This window comes from Oncorhynchus keta, chromosome 14 (genome assembly GCF_023373465.1).
Source record: "Oncorhynchus keta strain PuntledgeMale-10-30-2019 chromosome 14, Oket_V2, whole genome shotgun sequence".
In the NCBI taxonomy this organism is placed as follows: Eukaryota; Metazoa; Chordata; class Actinopteri; order Salmoniformes; family Salmonidae; genus Oncorhynchus; species Oncorhynchus keta.
This window is the reverse complement of record NC_068434.1, coordinates 74,111,677-74,138,997: the sequence shown is the minus strand read 5'-3', so window position 1 is coordinate 74,138,997 and position 27,321 is coordinate 74,111,677. Positions and strand designations below refer to the sequence as shown.

The 27,321-nt window shown below is 41.5% G+C and overlaps 3 protein-coding genes across 3 annotated transcripts; all 3 read right to left on the bottom strand.

Moving 5' to 3' along the window:
* Positions 1-330: 330 nt before the first annotated feature.
* Positions 331-1,609, bottom strand: LOC118393981 (serum amyloid A-5 protein-like). Its single transcript, XM_035787245.2, has 4 exons — positions 1,446-1,609; positions 1,222-1,327; positions 876-1,014; positions 331-664 (listed from the first exon to the last, which is right to left on the bottom strand). Exons 2-4 carry the CDS (start codon positions 1,307-1,309, stop codon positions 526-528), a joined length of 366 nt encoding a protein of 121 aa, XP_035643138.2. The 5' UTR covers positions 1,310-1,327; positions 1,446-1,609; the 3' UTR covers positions 331-525.
* An 8,318-nt stretch (positions 1,610-9,927) lies between these two features.
* Positions 9,928-14,247, bottom strand: LOC118393978 (ferritin, heavy subunit). Its single transcript, XM_035787243.1, has 5 exons — positions 14,012-14,247; positions 12,204-12,309; positions 11,244-11,390; positions 10,658-10,783; positions 9,928-10,302 (listed from the first exon to the last, which is right to left on the bottom strand). Exons 2-5 carry the CDS (start codon positions 12,303-12,305, stop codon positions 10,144-10,146), a joined length of 534 nt encoding a protein of 177 aa, XP_035643136.1. The 5' UTR covers positions 12,306-12,309; positions 14,012-14,247; the 3' UTR covers positions 9,928-10,143.
* A 10,896-nt stretch (positions 14,248-25,143) lies between these two features.
* Positions 25,144-27,121, bottom strand: LOC118393977 (60S acidic ribosomal protein P2-like). Its single transcript, XM_035787242.2, has 5 exons — positions 26,985-27,121; positions 26,110-26,233; positions 25,912-25,960; positions 25,678-25,773; positions 25,144-25,328 (listed from the first exon to the last, which is right to left on the bottom strand). The coding sequence occupies exons 2-5, from the start codon at positions 26,230-26,232 to the stop codon at positions 25,252-25,254; spliced, it is 345 nt and encodes a 114-aa protein (XP_035643135.1). The 5' UTR covers position 26,233; positions 26,985-27,121; the 3' UTR covers positions 25,144-25,251.
* Positions 27,122-27,321: the final 200 nt, after the last annotated feature.

Below are 27,321 nucleotides of genomic sequence, written 5' to 3'. Positions count from 1 at the left end.
TCTTAGCCTCTTGTCTCCTATGTTTCTCAGCTTCTTCTATGTCTCCTATGTTTTTCTCAGCTTCTTCTATGTCTCCTATGTTTCTCAGCTTCTTCTATGTCTCCTATGTGTTTCTCAGCTTCTTCTATGTCTCCTATGTTTTTCTCAGCTTCTTCTATGTCTACCCTATGAAAAACATGTACTATGTACGGCTACCCCACTGTCCAAAAGTTCCTCTTTCTAGTTGTAAAGGGCTGACCGGTTGCCAGGTGAAGGCTGGGAAAATGCCAACACCAGATCATTTGAGTGTACATTTCATGATTTCAACATTTCTTTCCAGCCTTCCCAGTCTCTGGTTGTGTAATCACTTTATTTTCGCAACACTTTTGAAATACATTGTATACTAAGTTTCAGTACCATGTACCTGTCTATTAGCAGAAATATTTTTTGAGAATATGACATTTTTACCAAAAGCAGTAATTAAGTGCAATATGTTTGTTTGGAATTTGGTCCTTCAGTTTGGCTAGTAACCTCCTTTTTGTAGGTTCAGTAGTTCTTGGGGAGTCCTTGGGGTCTGAATCGATTGGGGTCCCCTCCATTACGTCCCCAGCGGTTAGCCTCCTGGTCAGCTGCTGAGTCCTCGTGTCCTCGACCACTGGAACCCTGAACCATCTCCCGGCCATTACTGAGAGAGGAGAAATATTACATAAGTAACTCGCCAACCACAGTAAACCAATAATGGTAAAATTGTCTTTCTGACCAGACATTTTTTAATTTTTTTTTACAAAAAGTGGCAAAAAGATCTAATTAGAGAAAGGAGAATGTTTTTATGAGATAATTTGATGACCAACTGAACCACATTATAAGCATCACACAGATATTTGAGAATCACCCACCTGATGACTGTTGCTGCCCACCTGCCCCCTGGTCCTCTCCTGGCAGCATCATAGTTGCCCCGAGCGTGAAAGTACTTGTCTGAGTTTTTCCAGTTGGCGTCCTTCATGTCGCCATATGCACGCCACATGTCTTTAGCACCTGCAGGGTCAGGAGGACACAGATGTTGAGTTTGACACTTACAATGAACTTAACAACTTTTCAAACCACTAGCCTCAAGAAATAACAATGACTTTAAAGGAGTCCTCAAATACAGTACATGTTGCTCTTGATAGATTTGTTGCTACTGGTTTCTGTATCTATTTCTGTCAACAATGAAGAAACAATGACTAAAGTGTATAAACGGACCTCGAGCAGCTTCACCAGGGAAGCGGTACCACTGAGCTTGAGCTCCTACAACGAGGGTCAGAACAAGTCCAGCTAGAAGCAGCTTCATACTTGCAGATGCGACAAACTGAAGGAAACACGAGGGTGAGAGAGAGCATAGGCCACTATATGAATTGCTAACATATTTACAGATCATTTATTCAACTTAAACTCAGACTGCCTCATATAAGAGAGTTATCGCTTACCTTCTAGCTCCTTAGTTAGTTAGTCAGTCAGGCAGTTTGAACTCCCTTGTGTTTTGTGTTGGTTTGTGGTCTGCAGCTTGTTCTTATATTCCACTCAGACCAGGGAGGAGTTCTGTTTTTCCAAAAGCTGGAATTCCCTAACTTCGTCCTCCCAAGCTATTACGATCAGAAGTGTATGCCCGGGAACACAAGATGAGAAATTTCCAGGTCATGACAAGATGAATTAGAGGACGTGCTCTGAAGTCTTGGGCAATAAGGAGGATACTCCACAATTGTGTAACTAGGCCTACAGCTTAGAAAAACAAGGCATCAAAATGTGATGCGTCTGTATTAATAAGACTAATGGGGGAGCAGTTTGTTTTTCTGCTTTTAATGTCGTAATTGTCATGATGGTTGAGGTTCCAAAAGTTTGCCTCTCACCTAATATGAGAGAATGATTCCTTATGGTATGATTCATTATAGACTACTATAGTAGGGTAGAATACAGGTATTTAATAGACATAGACATGAAAGGCAATTTGCATGTCCACATCTTACAGTTGGCACCTTTATCTTAAGGGTTACACAATTACTGCTCCCCCTCACACCTATGCTGCTGTTCATTGATTATTGATTTCCATTACCATTAGTATCTATTTACAGTTGAAGAAGGAAGTTTACATACACTTAGGTTGGAGTCATTAAAATTAGTTTTTCAACCACTCCACAAATTTCTTGTTAATAAACTATAGTTTTGACAAGTTGATTAGGACATCATTTTCCAACAATTGTTTACAGACAGATTATTTCACTTGTAATTAACTGTAGCACAATTCCAGTGGGTCAGAAGTTTCTATACACTAAGTTGACTGTGTCTTTTAAACAACTTGGAAAATTCCAGAAAATGATATCATGGCTTTAGTCAATTGGAGGTGTACCTGTGGATGTATTTCAAGGCCTACCTTCAAACTCAGTGCCTCTTTGCTTGACATCGTGGGAAAATCAAAAGAAATCAGCCAAGACCTCAGAAAACAAATTGTAGACCTCCACAAGTCTTGTTCATCCTTGGGAGGAATGTCCAAACGAATGAAGGTACCACATTCATCTGTACAAACAATGGTACACAAGTATACACACCATGGGACCACGCAGACGTCATACCGCTCAGGAAGGAGACGCATTCTGTCTCCTAGATGAACGTACTTTGTTGTGAAAAGTGAAAATCAATCCCAGAACAACAGCAAAAGACCTTGTGAAGATGCTGGAGGAAACAGGTACAAAAGTATCTATATCCACAGTAAAACAAGTCATATATATCGACATAACCTGAAAGGCCGCTCAGCAAGGAAGAAGCCACTGCTCCAAAACCGCCATAAAAAAGCAAGACTACGGTTTGTAACTGCACATGGGGACAAAGATCGTACTTTTTGAAGAAATGTCCTCTGGTCTGATGAAACAAAAATAGAACTGTTGGCCTTAATGACCATTGTTATGTTTGGAGGTAAAAGGGGAAGGTTTGCAAGCCCGAAGAACACCATCCCAAACGTGAAGCACAGGGGTGGCAGCATCATGTTGTGGGGATGCTTTGTTGCAGGAGGGACGGTGCATTTCACAAAATAGTTGGCATCATGAGGATGGAAAATTATGTGGGTATTTTGAAGATCTCAAGACATCAATCAGGAAGTTAAAGCTTGGTCGCAAATGGCTCTTCCAAATGGAAAATGACCCCAAGCATACTTCCAAAGTTGTGGCAAAATAGCTTAAGGACAACAAAGTCAAGGTATTGGAGTGGCCGTCACAAAGCCCTAACCTCAATCCCATAGAAAATGTGTGGGCAGAACTGAAAAAGCGTGCACGAGCAAGGGAGGCCTGCAAACCTGACTCAGTTACACCAGCTCTGTCAGGAGGAATGGGCCAAAATTCACCCAACTTATTGTGGGAAGCTTGTGGAAGGCTACCTGGAATGTTTGACCCAAGTGAATCAATTTAAAGGCAATGCTACCAAAAACGAATTGAGTGTATGTAAACTTCTGACCCACTGGGAATGTGATGAAAGAAATAAAATCGTAAATAAATCATTCTACTATTATTCTGACATTTCACATTCTTAAAATAAAGTGGTGATCCTAACTGACCTAAAACAGGACATTTTTACTAGGATTAAAGGTCAGGAATTGTGAAAAACTGAGTTTAAATGTATTTGACTAAGGTGTATGTAAACTTTTGACTTCAACATTATTCATCCTGCTACTGGTCACAATTACTCTTGTTTACAAATAAAATCTATTTTTATTGGTTGCATACACATATTTAGCAGATGTTTTGCGGGTGTAGCGAAATGCTTGTGTTAATAGCTCCAGCAGTGCAGTAATATCTAACAATTTACAACAATACACACAGATCTAAAAGTAAAAGAATGGAATTAAGAAATATAAAAATTATACGACAAGCAATGAGTCCATAGTGTAAATATATATATCTGTGTGTGATGGGACTCTCCCTCTAAAATGATCAGCTGAAAATGTTGCAACCCCTATTACTAGGATGTTCAACCTCTCTTTCGTATCGTCTGAGATCCCCAAAGATTGGAAAGCTGCCCCGGTCATCCCCCTCTTCAAAGGGGGAGACCCTCTAGACCCAAACTGTTATAAACCTATATCCATCCTACCCTGCCTTTCTAAAATCTTCAAAAGCCAAATTAACAAAACAGATCACCAACCATTTCAAATCCCACCGTACCTTTGCCACTATGCAATCTGGTTTCCGAGCTAGTCATGGGTGCACCTCAGCCACGCTCAACGTCCTAAACAATATCATAACCGCCATTGATAAAAGACAGTACTGTGCAGCCGTCTTCATCGACCTGGCCAAGACTTTTGACTCTGTCAATCACCGCATTCTTATCGGCAGATTCAATGGCCTTGGTTTCTCAAATGACTGCCTCGCCTGGTTCACTCTCCTTCCAGAGTCACATCAAACATCTCCAATCCAATATTAAATCTAGAATTGGCTTACTATTTCGCAACAAAGCCTCCTTCATTCATGCTGGCAAACATACCCTTGTAAAACTGACTATCACACCGATCCTTGACTACACGATGTAATTTCTAAAATAGCCTCCAACACTCTACTCAGCAAATTGGATGTAGTCTATCACAGTACCATCCGTTTTGTCACCAAAGCCCCATATACTACCCACCACTGCGACCTGTATGCTCTCGTTGGCTGGCCCTCGCTCCATATTTGTCGCCAAACCCACTGGCTCCAGGTCATCTATAAGTCTTTGCTAGGTAAAGCCCTGCCTTAGCTCACTGGTCACCATAGCAACCCCCAACCGTAGCACGCGCTCAAGCAGGTATATTTTACTGTTCATCCCCAAAGCTAAGACTTCCTTTGGCCGCCTTTCCTTACAGTTCTCTGCTGCCAATGACTGGAACAAATTGCAAAAATCACTGAAGCTGGAGACATATCTCCCTCTCTAACTTTAAACATCAGCTGTCAGATCAGCTTACCGATCACTGTACCTGTATACAGCCAATCTGTAAATAGCACACCCAACTACCTCATCCCCATATTGTTATTTATCTTTTTGCTCTTTTGAACCCCAATATCTCTATTTGCACACCATCATCTGCACATCTATCACTCCAGTGTTAATGCTAAATTGTAATTATTTTTGCCTCTGTGGCCTATTTATTGCCTTACCTCCCTAATTTTCTACATTTGCACACAATGGACATTGATTTTTCTTTTCTATTATTGACTGTACGTTTGTTTATTTGTGTTGATGTTTGTGTCACACTGCTTTGCTTTATCTTGGCCAGGTCGCAGTTGTAAATGAGAACTTGTTCTCAACTGGCCTACCTGGTTAAATAAAGGTGAAATAAAATGAATCAAATAAAAAATCCACGGGATAGAATCATATATATACAGCAATAGTTGAAATGGATGGCATTGACTAGACTACAGTAAACTACATATAGCAAAGATTTAATAACAAAGACCTAGTGAGCTTTTATGGGGCATACTGCAACAACAACAAAAATGTATATGGACAGTTTAAAGTACATAGGCCTCTTCGCATCTCGTGAGGCCTACCAGTTTCTGGATATAACCCCTGTCTGGCCTCTTGAGAATGGCTGACTGACACTGCCTCTTCTAGTCAGCAACAACACATCAGAAAACAAACGATAGTTTTTAATGCTTTTACTGTACTGACCTATTTAGCTTTTGTCCTCAATTGCAAATCATTGTAATGTGGTGTAAAACACTGTCTCAGGCACTGCTCCAGAATCTCCCATAGGTGTTCAATTGGGTTGAGATCTCGTCACTGAAACAGCCATGGCATATGGTTAACATCATTTTCATGCTCAGCCAACCAGATCAGTGACCACCCCTTCCCAGTGGACGGGGGCATTGTCATCCTGCGGGCCAAAGCCATGATAGCCAAAATAATGACCTGCCCAGCATTTTTATACATGACCCTAAGCATGATGGGATGTTAACTGCTTAATTAACTCAGGAACCACACCTGTTTGGAAGCACCTGCTTTAAAAATACTTTGTATCCCTCCTTTACTTAAATCAAATCAAATCAAATCTCAAGTGTTTCCTTTATTTTGGCAGTTACCTGTACATAAAACACACTTCAAATAGTACCTTAGTGTAAAGTGCTAACGAATACTAGAAATTCTAAAGGTGACAAAAAAAAGAAAAAATATGTTTTTAACTAGTTTTAAACTGTTATGGCCAGTGCCATCATGATGACGTCATGTCGGTTGCATAATGACATGTCAGTATGGAGACAGCACAGCAAGGTTATGTATTTTTATATTTGTTTTTATTTCTGTTTGTTTTGTACATCCGTATTAGTTTCTATTTAGTTTAAGTTGTATAAAATATATACATTTCATTTTTATATTATTTAGGTTCAGTTTTAGTGTTAAGAAGATAAAGAATTTGTGGGAGGCTAGAAGAAATATGGGTTGTAGAGTTGTGTGTTTTTTGGGATGCCACAACTGGGGGGCAGTAATATATAAGGTGATGGGTCAGGTCATAGGTTAGTCCTTCTCATGACTCCAATTTTACATTGGTGTCACATATACTCCCTCTCTGGCCTCTAGGTCATCAGGCTGCTGAGTGTCCCGCACACCTGTCTCGCGCACCTGCGCCTCATTACTGCATTGTCGGAACTAGAAGCACAAGCATTTTGCTACACTCGCATTAACATCTGCTAACCATGTGTATGTGACAAATACAATTTGATTTGATTTGACCTGGACTCCATCACCTCCTTGATTATCTTCCCTGTATCTGTCTGTCACTCCCCTTGGTTCTTTCCTCAGGTGTTATTGACTCTGTTTTCATGTTGGTGTGTTAAGTGTTCATTGTTTGATTTATTAAAACACTCACTCCCTGAACTTGTCATAACTAGGGGGCAGTAATATATAAGGTGATGAGTCAGGTCATAGGCAAGGTTTGCCCTTCTCATGACTCCAATTTTGCAGTTTTTGCAAAGCTGCAGAGAAAAAGCCATATTCTCAGACTGGCCAATAAAAATAAAAGATTAAGATGTGCAAAAGAACACAGCCACTGGATGGAGGTACTCTGCCTAGAAGGCCAGCATCCCGGAGTCGCCTCTTCACTGTTGAAGTTGAGACTGGTGTTTTTGCGGGTACTATTTAATGAAGCTGCCAGTTGAGGACTTGTGAGGTGTCTGTTTCTCAAACTAGACACTCTAATGTACTTGTCCTCTTGCTCAGTTTTGCACTGGGGCCTCCCACTCGTTCTATTCTGGTTAGAACCAGTTTGCGCTGTTCTGTGAAGGTAGTACACAGCGTTGTATGAGATCTTCAGTTTCTTGGCAATTTCTTGCATGGAAAGCCTTAATTTCTCAGAACAAGAATAGACTGACGAGTTTCAGAAGAAAGTTAATTGTTTCTGGCCATTTTGAGCCTGTAATCAAACTCACAAATGCCGATGCTCCAGATACTCAACTAGTCCAAAGAAGGCCAGTTTTATTGCTACTTTTATCAGAACAACAGTTTTCTGCTGTGCTAACATAATTGCAAAAGGTTTTTCTAATGATCAATTAGCCTTTTAAATTGATAAACTTGGATTAGTTAACACAACATGCCATTGGAACACCGGAGTGATGGTTGCTGATAATAGGCCTCTGTACACCTATCTAGATATTCCATAAAAAGATCAGCCGTTTCCAGCTACAATAGTCAATTACAACATTAACAATGTCTACACTGTATTTCTGATCAATAAGATGTTATTTTAACGGACAAAAAAATTGCTTTTCTTTCAAAAACAAGGACTTTTCTAAGTGACCCCAAACTTTTGAACTGTCGTGTGTGTATATATATATATGAACTGTACAAATGACACATTGGTGATCATAGATATAGAACCCTAGATAGGATGATGTCATAGACCCACTACACTAAGGGCAGGGTTGGGTAGTAACAGATTACATGTAATCTATCACACCCGTTTCGAGGGCATTATCACTTAAATGAATACCTGCTCTTTCCGTGACATAGACTGACCAGGTAAAATACATGAACCCTCATTGATATCACTTGTTAAATCCACCTCAATCAGTGTAGATGAATACGAGGAAACCGGTTAATTAAAGTATTTTTAAGCCTTGAGACAATTGAAACAAGAAAAGATTTAAGTGCATTTTAACAGGGTATGAAAGGTGCCAGGCACACCGTTGTGTCAAGAACTACAACGCTGCTGGGTTTTTCAAGCTTAACCCTTTCCCATGTGTATCAAGAATGCTCCACCACCCAAAGGACATCCAACCAACTTGAAACAACTGAGGGAAGCATTGGTGTCAACATGGGCCAGCATCCCTGTAACACCTTGTAGAGCCCGTGCCCCGAACAAATTAAGCCTGTTCTGAGGGCAAAAAGGGTACCGTTCAATTTACTCCATTAAAGCGAATAATGAGTCGTCCGCACTAGCTTACATAAACTAGATATAATTTGAATTCCTGTCTAGTGATGTCTACGACAATATAAAAAATACATATAAAGTAATGTATCTATGTCTAAACTGCAGGATAAAAACATTCCATTCCAGCTAAATGGATATAGCGTTTTGCCACAAAACCTTTTAATATACATCTCAAATCTGAATCCATAGCGAGGTTTCCATCAAATTTGCACGTAATTTATCCAAATATTCAAATCCGCATTAATATCTGAGCCTACTCCCATCAGACTTTTTGCAGATAAAATTCTGTGTACGAGGTAGTGCACGTTAAAAAAAAACTCTGTTAAATGTTAAATTTGTTTTCATTACACTTTCAACTGATGGTTTTGTTACAAAAAAAAAATGGAGTTAATATAGCGGATGTGCCCACTCTGGTATTGGCACACGCACTCTAGCCAACAGCTCGTAGATGCAGTGTGGGTATAGCCTACATCAGGGATGGGCAACTTAAATGATTGTGGGGGCCACAACAAATCAGAATGAGTTCATGACTGTGAGAGCATTTTTAATTGTCAAATGGCAGCCACACATTGGGTGTTAATTTTGTCACCAGAATAAGACCCTCGATATTTTTGGGAAAGGAGCATCAAGCTCATCACTTCGCAATTTCACCATGCTGTGAAGTTAGCATACAGTTCAGGCTACAAACTTTCCAAAATCGGAGGGGGGGAGGACCACACGTCATCTTGTGACTGAAAGATGACTTCGATATATTTATTAAATCAATACTGTCACTTAAGCCTTTCAAACATCTAGGTAAAGTCACCCCTTAGCTCAGCTCGCTGGTCACCATAGCAGCACGCGCTCCAGCAGGTAGCTCTGGTCACCCCCAAAACCAATTCTTACTTTGGCTGCCTCTCCTTCCAGTTCTCTGCTGCCAATGACTGGAACAGACTACAATAATCTCTGAAACACTTCTCCCTCACTAGCTTTTTAAGCATTAACTGTCAGAGCAGCTCACAGATTACTGTACATAGCCCATATATAATTTATCCCAAACTACCTCTTCCCCTACTGTATTTCTCCTTTGCACCCAATTATCTCTACTTGCACATTCTTCCACTGCAAATCTACCATTCCAGTGTTTATTCTTTTACTTGCTAGATTGTATTTACTTCACCATGGCCTTTTTGCTTTTACCTCCCATCTCACCTCATTTGCTCACATCGCATATAGACTTCTGTATATTTGTTTTACTCCATCTGTAACCATTGGGTCGAACTGCTTTGCTTTCTTGGCCAGGTCGCAATTGTAAATAACTTATTCTACACTTGCCTACCTGGTTAAATTAAGGTGAAAAAAGAAAGTGCGCTATTTTATAGTCAGTCTCATTTCTCTAGCTTCCACTATATCTTCTAACTTGTTGAATTCTCTTTATTCTATCCATTTTATATCAGACCAGTTTTGTTCAGTGTTTAACCATGTCTGAATGAGACAATTTAGACTAATCTTTATATACACACACCTATGCAGAATTATAACAAAGAGGCCCATCAGAATCCAGAGGGTTTCATTTATTGACAACTGCAGTCAAAACAAGCGGGCGAGACAGGCAATTGGAGGGGAAAGGGCTACTGGCTTATAGGAACGGGAGGGAATAGCATAGCACAAACTAAGGATTCAAGGATGAACTTGATCGATGCCAAACCTATAGATATATCAAGCAAGAAAGAAACACAGCTATAGGATATAGCAAGAAAATGGAGGGTCTATGTGCTCTCTTTGCCCAAAGTGTGTTTGTCAAACAGGTACTCGGCCATGCCGTTCTGGGGGGCACCCATCCGGCGGAGGTTGGTCACCCAGTCACCCAGCTCCTTAATGGACTTCACCTGCTCGTCCAGGTAGTGCGTCTCAATGAAGTCACACATCTGAGCAAAAAGGACCAAATGAGAGAAAGGACCAACAGGTAAGCAAAACTCAGTGGAGTGATGCCTCAAACAGAACAGGGATGAATCATCTCTAGTGTTCTTCTAGACCCTGAAGGAAAAGGGTTTTTAAAACCCATCATGTGACCCTCTGGACTTGGCACTGATTAAAATGTACACTGCATGAAAAACCTGACAAACTTCAGATTTGGCACCCTGTTTATGATTTCCTGAATTACATGATAAATATGGGTGGATTAGATTCTGATCTTAAATCTTCAGAGATTCTTATAAACATCTTGCAGTTAAAATAACATAGCGTTTTGCCTTTGTATAGTTCATGACTCCATATACTCACGTGTGGGTCGTTGTGATCAGCGCAGACCTTGTGCAGGTCCAGCAGGGACTGGTTTACACTCTTCTCCAGCTGCAGGGCACTCTCAAGGGCTTCCACACCACTACCCCACTCATCCTTCTCTGGTTTCTGGAACAAGCCATACATATGGTGTTAGAAAGAGCAGCCGTAGTGCCTCTTCACAAGCCACTATTGCCCCCCACTGGCTTATGTCAGACAAACAGAAACACACATTGGCTACCTAGCTGCTTAATAACCATTTAGTCAAGTTTAAATATCACCTGTTGCCTGTTTTCTTAACCCCCCATTGCTTTACTCTGTAAGCAAAGTCAGTCTTTCTCTAGGATTCAGTATGGCTGCTGTTTAACATTCTCTCCATGCCCATTGCAACAATACATTTATCTCTGAGAGTGTCAATGACACACGCAGCGGTTTAAATGTCTGAAAGATAAGTGGTCCACACCCTCAATCTCCCTCTGTCAGTCCTCCCTAGATGGGAACTATTATATCCCCACAATAAACTGCCGCTGATAGCATGCATTTGCACACAGGCGAAACATGGACATGCACACAAGCACTTAGCACACACCTTGACGTCCTGCAGGAAGATTCTCCCTCCCCTCTGGTTCTGAACTTTCATCAGCTTCTCAGCGTGCTCACGTTCTTCGTGGGACTGGTTCTTGAAAAACTTAGCAAAGTTGTGCAGGGCCTGGTCATCACGATCGAAGTAATACGCCTGAGACAGAGAAGGTAAAGGTGAATTCAAAGATACCTGGCGGGTTCCAGTTCTACCATCTTGACATAAGTAGCGATCAGTAGAATCAATGTGTATCTACAATGATCACTACTATCAGTATGCAGATAAAATGAGCTCCACAAGTGTTGGGACAGTGACATTTTATTGTTGTTTTGGATCTGTATCCAGCACTTGAAATGATACAATGACTATGAGGTTCAATTACAGACAGCTTTAATTTGAGTGTATTTTCATCCATGTCGGGTCAACCGTTTAGAAAGTACAGCACTTTTATACAGTCCAACCATTTTAGGGGAATAAAAGTAATGGGACAAATTTACTTCAGTATATTAAAGTAAACATATGTGGTCCCATATGCCTAACACGCAATGACTACATCAAGCTTGTGACTCCAAATTTGTTGGGATAAATTTCCATCCAATAGAAATGGTAAATGCATAATTTGGGAGTCACTAAATAAGAAATTAAATTAAACACTACATTAATGTGGATGCTCCCATGATCACAGACAGTGCTGAATGAAATGTTAATTAGTGAGAAAGTTGAGGCATAAACATGGTAGCCTCCTGTTAACAGCAAATGCTGCAAAAAAAAGCACTTAATGACAATTTAGGCCATACCGCCGAGCCCTAGTATTAAATGGGATGCCAAGAGGCCAGTGTTGAAAACACTCATCTGCACTGTCATGGGGTGTAACCTTCTTACACCTCATGACTCAGTGTTCCTGTAATCTAATCAGTCATACTAGTATCCGAGACTACACTTGCCAAACCCTTCCCCTTCCAGTCTTACCATGGACAGATAAACATAGGAAGCGTACAGCTCCAGGTTGATCTGCCGGTTGATGGCAGCCTCACAGTCCTGATGGAAGTTCTGTCTCACTGGAGGAGACATGTTTCTGAAATGGAAATGTATTAACTGTCAAAAGGAAAGGGCACACTTTGGTTCAATGAATTAAGGCACTTTTAAAACAGCATGGAGCCCCGATGCCAAAGGGAAGATTCTGACTTTTCAATAACTCAGTCTACCTTTACAGAAGGTTGGTGCTACCCAGTCATTCCATTCTATAGATAATGGGTTTGTTTGGTTATGAGAGATGAATCACTTTAGCCCTTTAGTTGGCTAGTAGAGCATGAGTCTCAAAAGTATTTGGACTTTATGAAGTGCATATCTCCACGCAGTGTCATCAAAATATGACCCAAAACACCACAGTGAAGCATTTAAACGCGATGGGCAGGACGTTGTCATTGCAAATCCAGCTGCCACCAAATAGTTAGATATTCTTCTATTTAGCTAGATACTCTAACCTTATCCATGTACATCGCATCCAGAGGTAGCAAGAGTCGACACCGCCCAAAACATGTCTACACAGATAAACAGACGGTGTGTTAAGGGCGACTGCACTTCTTGATATAGCCTTGTTTTAGATATGGTTCATTAAGAAATGCTAGCGGGTTTGACTGAACTCAAACAAATGGTTTGATATAGGTGGGAAGAGTTGGCAAAATAATTAGGCGAATTCACAACTGCCAATTGGTGTTCGACCAAACCAAATCTGGTTGGCTTTCAGATAAGCCTCTGGGGCTACTTCAGGACCGTCAATAAATTAATTCAAGTGGGGAGAATATTTTCATTTCACACCTTTTAGTTCATGAAATGCTTTCAATACACAGTTTACATTTCTACAATTTAGTTAGAGGTCCATTCTTTGCCAGTGATCAGGAGTCCTCTAGAGTGGTGAACAATTGGCCCAGCATCGACGGGTTTTGCCTTTTAACTGACTTAAAAAAAGGGTAAAAAAAAAAACTTAATTGCTACTTTGATAAGTGAAGTTTATTTGATCAAACGCAATGTTTGTTACAAGGGAATTGCTCTATTCTACAATAGATTGATTGGCTAGATATATCCCGCCTTTGTAGGCATGTACTTCCATTGTTAATCGACTCTTGTCAATATAATAATAGATCCTCGCACCTCACCGACCAAGGCCATCAGTGTTGCCAATTTATATTTACAGAGTTCTGACTCCTCCCCAAACGTGTTTAGTTTATAGCGTTTAACGACTTTCCCCACTTAATGTCGCAACGTCGCGCATACAGGCAGATAAGAACAAAGGGCGCGGTGTGCGTAAGAGAGCGGACAAAAAAGGCTACGTCTGGGACCGCAGCAAGTAAAATTGGTGCTGTGACGTCGACGTAACTGAAAATCATGGAGCCGATCACTGAAAAAAAAAATGTTGCCAGCACTGAACGCCAGACGCCATTATTTGGCAAAACAAGGACATATTTAGTAAACCACCACGATATCGAAAAACACTGCAATTATAACATTAACGATTGTTATTAGTAGCTAGCGTAATAACGCTGAGTTATTTGACAATGCTAACGTTGCAACGCATTTGACATCGTCGCAAGCTTGTTAACGTTAGCTAGCTGGCTACAGTAGGTAGCGTTTTGTTACATAACGTAGGTAGCTAGCCACCCTCAGTAATACGGCCTTGGGCGGTAGTGGCTAGCTAGTTACGTTAAGTTACATCCAACTATTATGCCAACCAGCTAGTTTAATAACTTATTTATTCTTAGATATGTTATTTGTCTTACCTTGTGTTTTTTTCTGGTCCGAAGAGGTGATGTGAGTGATTCGAATTGTTCGTTTCTACGATGTTATGGATAGCTTGATCTAATTTGGTTTTCAAAAGGGATGAATTCAATCAAAAAGAAATTGCTTCAAAAGAGTAGAAGGTTGCCGTTCAAGCACTGTTGAAGCAGGTAACCTTTACTCTCGTCTGCAAACTGATATGTGTGAGTGGTGAGGGTTGCGCAGTGCTTAAATAGGGAATGACGTCGTCAAAAGCAGTAAGGGGAGGGGACTGGCGCAAGGAGGGACTGTCAAAAGCACATCGTTTTTTCATTTATATAAAATACTACTACTCTATTTGGTCAATCTTTTGAAAACTATATGGTAAAGCACGACACTTGTTTGAAATCCCTTTTTACTCAATGAGACATAGCAAACAGATGGAAATTGTATCACATGAGTAGAGCCTAGAGCAGGGTTCCCTAGGGGCAAATGGTGGTTTATTTGTTCCCCCAGGTTTTATGTTGAGTTTTCATTGTTGGACATAAAAAACTCTAAAAACACCAGGAAATCAGCTCTTAGTGATTTTTATTTGAGGAATCTGGGTGGCGGGTATCCTAGCAGTTAATAGTGCTGGGCCATTAACCACTGGGTCAGTAACTGAAAGGTTACTGGTTTGAATCCCTGAGCCAACTAGGTGAAAATTCTGTCTGTGCCCTTGAGCAAGGCACTTAACTCTAATTACTCCTGTAAGTTGCTCTAGATGAGAGTGTCTGCTGAATGACTAAAATGTCAAATGTATTTTCAAGCATAATTGAGAGATCATATTCAAGCAAAGTTTGAAATTATTTTGTATTAGTCAAATATTATATATGTTTGGGCTTCTTCCAGTCAATTTGCAGTCTATGTTTCGGCCCCCGCTCAAGAAGAAATCGGCCCGCGGCTAAATCTAGTTGATGATCCCTGGTCTAGAGTTTTTCCAGACCACCAGTCATTACCAAAAAAAATACTAGGCTAAGGCTCCCAATGATGGACCCAGAGTTTTTCCCTGGTCAGGTCACACTTCAAAAACTGCTGGCCTTACACAATAAACAGGATGAATCGAATAAGGAACTTAACAATACACTAAACAGTCACGTAGACCACATTTTCTGAGCAGAGATGCTGAAAATTCATGATATTGCGTAACGGGTATTTTTGAAGGGGGAATTGAATTTCCCAGAAGTGACAACAGCAGAACAGATGTGATAGTCTGATCGACACAAAATATCTCAAAATCCCAAGCACAATGGGTGCCACGCATTAAAATAAGTTCTGAGAGTCTAACTGTGGCCACATGAATGAGATACCATCAGTGAAATGACTTATTTATGGCGTAGTCTACTTAGTTGATTGGCATTATCATGGTGGAAAAATAGGGCAAATTCAGACAAGTATACAAAACCATTATGAATTATTTGATTACAGTTGTGTGGCTATAAGTTTCAGGCTAGACTTGATTTTAAATAATGGGAAGAACCATCACTATGTGACTAAATACTGACACTACATGACACTGAACAGCTGTAGCAGATAAACAGTACTATCATCACCACAGTTCTCTCTGTCTGTCTGGTATGCTACACACAGTTAATAACCACTGTGTGTACCAGAGTCAGCCAGCAAGAGCAGAGGACTGCTGGGTCATTGTCATACAGTGTATCATATAATCACACCAGAAAATGCTGCAACATAATGCCATAGACACTGGTTGAAAATCCAACCCATGAATAAAACTGTCTCGTTTCCTTTGCCACTAGGTATCACAATCTCTCATTTCCACCTTCCAAGTAATCTCATTCATCAGACACTTCCTCCCAATGCTAGGAAACATAATGTGCTATATATTAGTCTGGAGTCTGGTTACCTTAATTAGTAATAATTAATTAGTAATAATTAAGATATGCCTTTCATCTCCACTTGTTTTTTTTATACAGGATTGATGAATTAAGGCATAGATACAATTAAAATTATTTGAAGATTTAGAGGAACTGGCAATCTGCTGCGTCACCCACATCTGATATACATTGTTACAAAGAAGTGAAGCATATTTTGGTGCAGCATATGGATGACAGTTGATGGCGCAGCAGCATGTCTCCCCATACACTGAGTGTTCAAAACATTAGGGACACCTTCCTAATATTGAGTTGCACCCCCTTTTGCACTCTACAAGGTGTCAAAAACATTCCACAGGGATGTTGGCCCATGTTGACTCCAATGCTTTCCACAGTTGTGGGATGTCGGTTGGATGTCCTTTGGGTGGTGGACAATTCTTGATACACGAGAAACTGTTGTGTGTGAAAAACCCAGCAGCGTTGCAGTTCTTGACACACTCAAACCGGCATGCCTGGCACCTACTACCATACCCTGCTCAAAGGCACTTAAATCTTTAGTCTGGCCCATTCACCCAATGAATGGCACAAATCTTGTCCAAACAATCCATGTCTCAATTGTCTCAAGACTTTACAATCATTTAATCTGTCTCCTTCCCTTCATCTACACTGGTTCAAGCGGATTTAACCAGTTAAAGGTATCAAAATGTAATCTATGTAATCCCCCAAAGTAATTGTTTATCATGAGAGGGCCATAAACAATAACTAGTAATGCTACATACTCCAAGAAAGGTTAAAATCTCAACTTTCTGGTAAAAAATAATTGTAAATTGCTGAGGTGTAGTCACTTTTGAAGACACAAGCTCAAGTAAACAGTAGAAATATGATAAAAATATAAAATATTTAACATATTTCCTATTTTTAAAAAAGAATAAGGCTGGACTTATATGCTTTGTATAATGAACACGATGGGAGACAGTTGGTTTGAAGCGGAGAGCGCAGCAGGTGTTTATTGTAAGGGACCACAGGAGGAGGCAGGTAGCTGGGTCCAGGGGCAGGCAGAAGGTCATACACAGGGGGTCCAATAGGGCAACGGCTAGTAATGTCGTCCTGGAGATCAGGCAATAGGTTGATAACAGGAAATCCAATAGGCTAAGGTACAGGCAGGGAATAGTCATCGTTAGTGAGGTAGGCAAACACGATCATACACAGGGCGGCATACATTACAGCACCACCAGACCTCTGACAAGAAGCGTGTCACAAAACAAACAATAACTCACAGTGATGGGGTGCAGAGAACTGAACTAAATAGTGTGTTATAATGACATACAGGTGTGTGAACCAGGTGATCAGAATTCAGGTGATTGGGATCTGGAGAGTGAGCTGCATTCAGGGGATCTCCGTGTTTGAGAGTGCGAGTTGGAAGCAGACGTTACACGTTGCATAATCAAATAAAACAGATAATTATAAGATTTCACCTTCTTTATAATTGTAAAATACAGATTTGTATTGTTAGTGTTAGAGAAAATGTGCCTATTTTCTAAAGGTCTCTCTTGATCAAAACGTTTGGTCTCATTTAGCTTGGCTTCCTGAACTCGTTAAATCTTGTCCATTAATGACAAACAGAAAGTGTTTTTTGTTTAAAACAACTTCCTTGACAACAGCTCTGGTCTGCTCAGCAAAGAAGTATAAACGCAGTATGGCCACTGCAGACACTGGATGGACCATGTAAAGCCCTGTAAGATGCAGACATATGCTTTGTCAGTGGCTGAGGTAGGGTTCAGCCAGGAGTTGCTGGACTGTCAGAGTTTTAAGTGGTTTCAGATTTCACATCCTATGTCATACAGGCTCAATAAATAGCCCTGGTTCCCATGGACAGTGTAGGATATCACTCAATGTAAGCCATTTCGATCTATAGTGTCCACAGATCGATTTTTTTGCTAAAATGTCGGTCGGAACCGGTACCAGAACCAGGGACTTTACATTTAAAGGTGACATCAATAAGGGATCATAGCTTTCACCTGGATTCACCTGGTCAGTCTATGTCATGGAAAAAGCAGGTGTTGTTTTGTACACTCTGTGTATATTTGCGGGTTATAGGTTCTGCATGGTCAATTCGCCATCTGAAGTGGCCGTACAGCATTTACTGCGATGCAGCAGCCGCAGACGTCAGGACTTTCATTCTTCTTGCGCTTAGCGGAGCAGAGCTATTGTGAAGGAAGTTGTCAAGGAAGTGAGTTTGTGTTTATACTGGACCTCCACCTACGGTCAACCAATCATGTCAATGCGGAGCTATACGGAACACTACGCATTGTTACAAAATTTGAGAGGCGCACGACAATGCGGTATGGATTTTGATTTGGCCTCCGCAATTGCGTCACACCCTCCATACAACGCCTATGACCACATACTTGGATCAAGCATAAGGGGTCGGTGGCGGGCCTCAGGTTTTCACTTTATCACATACAGTCGGGTTATCAGCAATTGCGGGTGAAGTGCACCACTAACGCACACATTCTTTTCAATGAGGCCACAATGTCATGTGGTGACACTCCCAACTGTCACCGGTGGTATTGAAGCACACACTCATGACCATGTGTCAACACACACATTTTTTGTACACTCAGGGTATATTGATGTCATAGGCTAACAGTAAATGGGGGCATTGCAACATAGGTTATAAAATGTAATTGGGTGTAAAATCCATTTTATGTTTCATTCCTTCCTGTGTCCTAGATAGAAACATTGCATTGTTCGGACTCAGCAAATTGTGTTTACAGGGGCTAGTGCAAGCACAAACATCTTCAATGATTATTTGGCACAGCCAATTTACCACCTGCCCAACAACCAGTAGCTGCTGACAAAGTACATCAATGCTGACAGCTGCATATGATATGATACTCTGTTCAGCACTCTGACTACTCACTGGGCACACACTAGTTGAATAAACGTTGTTTCCATGTCATTTCGATTAAATTATGTTGAACCAATGTTGAATAGAAATGTAATTGAAGTCTGTGCCCACAACTGCTGTTGTGAGAATCTCTCAAGATATTTAAAGAACATTGGTGAGGTGCCTTTAGGATATCAGGGTCTGTCGCAGTAGAGAAAAGTATTATTGATGTATGGAATGTTAAGCATAAGTGTATAAAGTGTGTATTCTTATTTTAAATCTAGTTCTGTCCATGATACTAAAGTATGTGCTGATATGTGTGTGACTGGTGGATGCTGCTGGGTGTGAATGTGGTGTAGGGGAATGAAGGTGGAAATCATTAAGTTAACTTGAGAGGGAGTAAACTCCACATGATTCAAGGTTGCTGCTTTCACGTCCTTTAAGTCTGATCACGGTGGCTGAGTTGAAAGCCTCAGCGGAGCCAAGGTCCTAAGGTGAAACTCCCATCTACTTCTGGTTAATTTTATATGAGCAGAAGCGTAACAACAACTGATTCACAGGGACCGTGTTCATTTTATGAGCAGGTCCAAAGCCCAGCACAATACCTCAGCAAACCCTTAATGGGTGGTAGACTGTAACACACTACACTATACCTCAGCTAACCCTTCATGGGTGTTAGACTGTAACACACTACACCTCAGCCAACCCTTTTTAAAAAGCGGCAATCGTACTATTTGTCAACGCTGTAGCCAGTATACACTTCCTCAAATAGTCCGAATTAATCTAAGATAACATAAGACATTAATTTTGCCATTTTTTTGCCGAGGAGAATGTTTGGTGCAGTATTTCTCAAGTGAACAAAATTCGCACGAGAAAGAGTCGTCTCCCTTTGAATGACAACAGGCACTTCATTGTAGAATCCCTACTGCAGACGAGTCGGCTACCGACTTCGGTTTGCCTGGAGATTTTTTTTGTGTGCCTGAACAACCGAAAAAACCTTTGCCGAAGTCCAAAACGAACCAAAATGTCGTCATAATATATGCACGAACTGTTTCGTCTGGGAAGCATACAGACGCCTTTCGTCAGTGTGGAGGAGGTGCCACTGTTGTATTTGACCTAATGAAACCCATAGCGGGTGGTAGCGGTAACAAAAGTCCTACAAATGTAAAGGCCCAGTGCAGTCAAAAACGTGGTTTTCTGTGTTTAATATATTTCCACACTGTGAGGTAGGAATAATACTGTGAAATTGTAGAAAATTATAATAATGCCCTTTAAGTGTAAGAGTTGTTTGAAATACACGTGAAATTTCTGCCTGTTTTGGTGAGATGGAGTTTTGGCTTGCCTGTTGACAAATTAGTTAATAGACCAATAAGTTTGCGTTCCAAACCGCTCTGCCAATAACAGCAAGCTTTCTGTTTTCCCCTCCCCACTCAGACATCTCCCAGACAGTCCAAGCAAAATTATTGCTTGAGGAATTGCTCTTAAGATATGTTTCTTTTGGACCATTTCAATTGAAAACAATCACAGTAAGGTATTTCATTGTTAGCCAGAACTTATTTGATATTGAGATAACGGCTGCATTGGACCTTTAAGAGATTACATCTTACCTCAGGAAACTACTTGAGGGTGGTAACTGTAAAAAGTCTATACCCAGGATACCCATTAAGGGCGGTAACTATAGGAACATGGTAGAATTATTTACATCGGGGGAATTTAGCAGTGCCAGCTGCCTATTTGCAACACATCTCGTTTTTGTATTTAGATTTTTGTGTACTTCACTTGCATTCAGTAGTCTATGAATCACATGGTTATGAAGGCATAAATGTATGAAAGCGTGTATACTTACATTTAATGGACAAAAGGAACACCTATGTGAGAATACTATTCATTCACGCAGGCCTCCTAATTGTAACTAGAATTTCTAAGCAAACAGCTGGAGGCAGGGCTTTCTCCTATAGAGCTAAATTTTTATGGAATGGTTTGCCTACCCATGTGAGAGACACAGACTCGGTCTCAACCTTTAAGTCTTTATTGAAGACTCATCTCTTTCAGTAGGTCTTACGATTGAGTGTAGTCTGGCCCAGGAGTGTGAAGGTGAACAGAAAGGCACTGGAGCAATGAACTGCCCTTGCTGTCTCTGCCTGGCCAGTTCCCCTCTCTCCACTGGGATTCTCTGCCTCTAACCCTATTACAGAGGCTGAGTCACTGGCTTACTGGTGCTCTTCCATGCTGTCCTTAGGAGGGGTTGCGTCACTTGAGTGGGTTGAGTCACTGACGTAGGTTGGCGCCCACCCTGTGCTGTGGCGGGGATCTTTGTGGGCTATACTCGGCCTTGTCTCAGGATGGTAAGTAGGTGGTTGAAGATATCTCTTATGTGTCAGGGGGCTAGGGTCAGTCTCTTATATCTGGAGTATTTCTCCTGTCTTATCCGGTGTCCTGTGTGAATTTAAGTATGTTCTCTCTAATTCTCTTTCTTTCTTTCTCTCTCTCGGAGGACCTGAGCCCTAGGACCATGCCCCTAGGACCAAACTCATTGCTGTCCCCAGTCCACCTGGCCATGCTGCTGCTCCAGTTTCAACTGTTCTGCCTGCGGCTATGGAACCCTGACCCGTTCACTGTGATTACTATTATTTGACCATGCTGGTCATTTTTGTACATTTGAACATCTTGGCCATGTTCTGTTATAATCTCCACCTGACACAGCCAGAAGAGGACTGGCCACCCCTCATAGCCTGGATCCTCTCTAGGTTTCTTCCTAGGTTTAAGCCTTTCTAGGGAGTTTTTCCTAGCCACCGTGCTTCTACACCTGCATTGCTTGCTGTTTAGGGTTTTAGGCTGGGTTTCTGTACAGCACTTTGATATATCAGCTGATGTAAGAAGGGCTATAGAAATACATTTGATTTGATTGACTACAGCTCAGCGTTCAACACCATAGTGCCCTCAACGCTCATCACTAAGCTAAGGACCCTGGGACTAAACACCTCCCTCTGCAACTGGATCCTGGAATTCCTGACGGGCCACCCCCAACAACACATATGCCACGCTGATCCTCAACACGGAGGCCCCTCAGGGGTGCGTACTCAGTCCCCTCCTGTACTCTCTGTTCACTCATGACCACACAGCCAGGCACGACTCCAACACCATCATTAAGTTTGCTGATGACAAAAACGGTAGGCTTGATCACCAACAATGAGACAGCCTATAGGGAGGTCAGAGACCTGACCGTGTGGTGCAAGGACAACAACCTCTCCCTCAACGTGATCAAGACAAATGAGATGATTGTGGACTACAGGAAAAAGAGGACCAAGCACGCCCCCATTCTCATCGACGGGGCTGCAGTGGAGCAGGTTGAGAGCTCCAAGTTCCTTGGGGTCCACATCATCAACAAACTAACATGGTCCAAGCACACCAAGACAGTAGTGAATAGGGCACGACAAAACCTATTCTCCTTCGGGAGACTGAAAAGATTTGGCATGGGTCCTCAGATCCTCAAAAGGTTTTGCAGCTGCACCAGAGAGCATCCAGACGGGTTGCATCAGTGCCTGGTATGACAATTGCTCGGCCTCTGACTGCAAGGCACTACAGTGGATAGTGCATACGGCCCAGTACATCACCGGGGCCAAGCTTCCTGCCATCCAGGACCTCTATACCAGGCAATGTCAGAGGAAGGCCCTAATAATTGTCAGACTTCAGCCACCCTAGTCGGACTGTTCTCTGTGCTACCGAATGGCAAGCGGTACTGGATTGCCAAGTCTAGGTCCAAGAGGCTTCTTAACAGCTTCCACCCTCAAGTCATAAGACTCCTGAACACCTAATCAAATGGCTACCCAGACTATTTGCATTGCCCCCCTCTCCCTTCTACACTGCTGCTACTCTCTGTTAGTATCTATGCATAGTCACTTTAATAACACTACCTACATGTACAGTCATGGCCAAAAGTTTTGAGAATTACACAAATATTAATTTCCACAAAGTTTGCTGCTTCGTTGTCTTTAGATATTTGTGTCAGATGTTACTATGGAATACTGAAGTATAATTACAAGCATTTCATAATTGTAAAATTATACTTCATTATTCCATAGTAACATCTGACAAAATATATCTGCAATCCGCCCTGGCATGCTGTCAATTAACTTCTGGGCCACATCCTGACCGATGGCAACCCATTCTTGCGTAATCAATGCTTGGAGTTTGTCAGAATTTGTGGGTTTTTGTTTGTCCACCCGCCTCTTGAGGATTGACCACAAGTTATCAATGGGATTTAGGTCTGGGGAGTTTCCTGGCCATGGACCCAAAATATTGATGTTTTGTTCCCCGAGCCACTTAGTTATCACTTTTGCCTTATGGCAAGGTGCTCCATTATGCTGGAAAAGGCATTGTTCGTCACCAAACTGTTCCTGGATGGTTGGGAGAAGTTGCTCTCGGAGGATGTGTTGGTATCATTCTTTATTCATGGCTGTGTTCTTAGGCAAAATTGTGAGTGAGCCCACTCCCTTGGCTGAGAAGCAACCCCACACATGAATGGTCTCAGGATGCTTTACTGTTTGCATGACACAGGACTGATGATAGCGCTCACCTCGTCTTCTCCAGACAAGCTTTTTTCCGGATGCCCCAAACAATTGGAAAGGGGATTCATCAGAGAAAATGACTTTACCCCAGTCCTCAGCAGTCCAATCGCTGTACCTTTTGCAGAATATCAGTCTGTCCCTGATGTTTTTCCTAGAGAGAAGTGGCTTCTTTGCTGCCCTTCTTGACACCAGGCCATCCTCCAAAAGTCTTTGCTTCACTGTGCATGCAGAAGCACTCAGACCTGCCTGCTGCCATTCCTGAGCAAGCTCTGTACTGGTGGTGCCCCGATCCCGCAGCTGAAACAACTTCAGGATACGGTCCTGGTGCTTGCTGGACTTTCTTGTGCGCCCTGAAGCCTTCTTCACAACAATTGAACCGCTCTCCTTGAATTTCTTGATGATCCGATAAATGGTTGATTTAGGTGCAATCTTACTGGCAGCAATATCCTTGCCATCATATAAACTGTGGCAGCAAACTTTGAAAATTAAGTGTCATTCTCAACTTTTGGCCACGACTGTACTTATTACCTCGACACCGGTACCCAGTCTATAGCCCTCCTATTGTTATTTACTGCTGCTCTTCAATTTGTTATTCTTCTCTTTTTTTCCCTTAACTGCATTGTTAAGGGCTTGTAAGCATTTCACTGTAAGGTCTACACATGTATTCGGGATGTGACAAATAATGGGATTTGAAATGTGTGTACATAGTTCTGTCCTGGTCTATTAATGTTATGTATTAGCCTGTCATTTTATGTGGACCTTAGGAAGAGGAGCTGCAGACTCATGAGCTCAACATTTCTTATAGTACCCATTCAAAACGTTCAGACGTGTCTAGGGAGACTGGGGTTGTTTCTGGACAGGGCCAGTAGCAGAAGGGTAAATGGCGCTATCTGCTGTTTTATCCATGAATTTAACCTTTTTCCTACTACCGCACTAGTAACTACCGAAAACATTGTCGTAGCAGTCAAATTAGTCGACAATCAATACCACCGTCACACACCTTGACTATAATTCCCCAAATAGAATTAGATTCAAGGAAATGTACAGTAGCAAGCAAATTACTACTTACACCCCTACATGGCTGCACTGCAGCACCAAGTCCAAACATTGACTAAAGGTGGCTAACATTGCTCCTTATAGTCCAAGGACCTTACATGTTGTTTCAAGGCTCTGAAAGCCTAAACAGCCAAATACTTCACCTAAACCGATTCTCAATTGTGGTACAATTCTGAACATAAATCCCTACTTTCATATCCTAAAATAATTTCACACATGCAAAATACACTAGCTGTACATTTAAGTTGCAGCAAATAGTATTTTTCCATTGACAACCTGTTTGTAGCACCCATTTACACACGTTAGGAGACTCAGATGGCCAATTAGCACAGGTAGTAAGTAGACCAACTTCAATCTGTTTTCCGTAAACACACGCTGTAACACGGAGATACTGTATGTTCGTGTGGGAACACTACTGAACACAGTAATAGCTATTTAGATCACATAAAACATGCAATCATCCATGTAGTTATTATACTTCTAGCATAACATTTCTTTTCAGACTGACGCAGACCCTCTTCTCTTGGATTATTGCCTGAGGGTCATTGGGTCTCTCGTTTCATCCCTTTTTTATTACATTTATCTCATTTGAAAGGGCCTTTTGCTTCCAAAACACTACCGCAAGTAATGCGTGTTAATGATCAAACTGAGCATCCATGGCTCTTACCAAAATCCCCCAGTACAGAAGGCGCCCTCGTCCAATGACTTGTGTAATGTAATAGTCATCATCAAGGGCAATGCAGCACCCAACTGCTTCAGTGGCTGTGTCCAGATTGAAACAAAAAAAAGGTTTTATTAAGCAAAATACCAAAAGAAAATACAGAATATTTAGCCTTTTCCTTTTTTACAAAGTTTATTTCAGATTTTGAACAAGTTTAGTCGAACAGGCCGAATCCCATGTCGTCATCAGATCCCTCTTCAGACTCCTCCTTCTCTTCCTTCTTCTCCTCAGCTGTAAAGAGATAAGTAATCAATTAACCATATACTATTTACCATATACATTGTCTGAAAACACAGCTAGCTCTAGTGAAAGTAACATAATCCATGCATTTAGCAATGAAACTCTTTTAATGCTGTTTACATTGAGACTGTTCTGGTCTAAATTCCCAAGTATTTAGCAAAGGCAAATAAGCTTTAGCTTGCCTGACCAAGTGCCCCATCGATATCGAGCTGACCCGCACATCAATATCTATAAATTTAACACCCCATTGCGCCCAGTTTGGCATGAAGAATGATGGACCTCCAAAAGGTCAAATTGACAAGGATCTCGAACACTCATGTGGGCTCTGATGTATGCTCACCTGCAGTGGGGGCAGCTGCCCCAGAAGCAGCAGCTCCACCTGAGCTGGCCACTGCCACAGCACCACCTGCTGGCATACTGGCCAGTTTACCATAGCCTGTGAGAAATTACAGTTAACCGATTTAATTACAACTCTATTGTTCTTAGTCCAGACGGACTATTTCAGGTTCTAATTTTAAGTAGATGTGTTCTCTTCAGTGACTTTTCATTATGCATTGACAGTTCTGCAACTCACCTTGGGCAATCACCTCTTCCACATTTTTGCCACCAAGTTCAGTGACAACCTGAAGGGGAAGAGAAAAAGGGGTCAGAAATTAGTGGCCCAGAGATTGCAAGCATGTTTTCTGATTGAGCGCAACTTTCAGAACACACAAATCTGCGTTTATTTTACTCAACACTGAGATAAGGTATACACATGTGATATTAAACATACTTTCTCCATGCGTGTGTTGTCAGCCTCAATGCCAACACTTTCCAGGATCTTCTTTATGTCAGCAGCCTGTGGGCTGGCATTACCACCAAGGGCAGAGAGCAGGTATGCAGCAACGTAACGCATTCTGCAATACAGATCACGATGCAGTTATCATGACAAACAAACGGGGCATAAAAAAAAAATAACCAATACAGTTATGTTACTTAAAACAAATAATAGTACACATGCGTCTCAAAGGGAACTTCGCAGTATAACCCTATAACATAGAAACAATTACAACTTCTCCATGTCATACCCACAGAGCATCAAGTAGCTAGGCCTACAAACATCTATTATACATTTGTTTCAAGAGTGATATTTAGACACCTTCTCCATAATCTAAGTGAGAGAAAAAAATGTTGGTTGGGTATCTTTACCAAACACTAGGACTCACTGCCTTACTCAAAACATCTGATTGATTAGCTAACTAGGTAACGTTAGCTAGATAACGGAGGTCAGCAAATTAGCTTGCTAGCGCAATGTCCACAAAGTTCCAGTTGGTGAGGTTGTCACTGATAACTGTTATTTATTCAATCAGAATATGAAGATGTGGCATTGAAAAACTCCCTCGCAAATAATGTTACCCATCAACGAGCTACAGTTTTGGGCCTTGTTTCTTTGAGGCAACCGTGAGAGCGAGTACACATGGTGACATGTCATGGCTGTTAGGTAGCAAGCTAACTGGTTAGCATGCTCCTCTCCAATACATTATTTGCTGTCCAGGTTTAGGTTAGGGGTAAGACAAATATTTGAAGGGAATGTCTACGTTATGGTGCCGTATTGGACTAATTTTCACAGAGTGTATATACACTACATTTCCTTTAGAAGACACTCACTTGACACAGAGAAGGCAGATGCGTGTTCACGACGAGATTTGCACAGGCGGAAAGGAAGTTCCAAGGCAGGGGGGAAACGGAAAAACGCATGATGGGCGGGGAAATCGAATGAATTTTGATTGGAGGAGAAATTTCACAACAGGGTGGACTTTTTATTTGTAATTATCCGTTCTTTTACAAGGTAAGTTGACTGAGAATTCTCATTTGCAGCAACGACATGGGGAATAGTTACAGGGGAGAGGAGGGGGATTAATGAGCCAATTGTAAACTGGGGATTATTAGGTGACCATGATGGTTTGAGGGCCAGAATGGGAATTTAACCAGGACACTGGGGTTA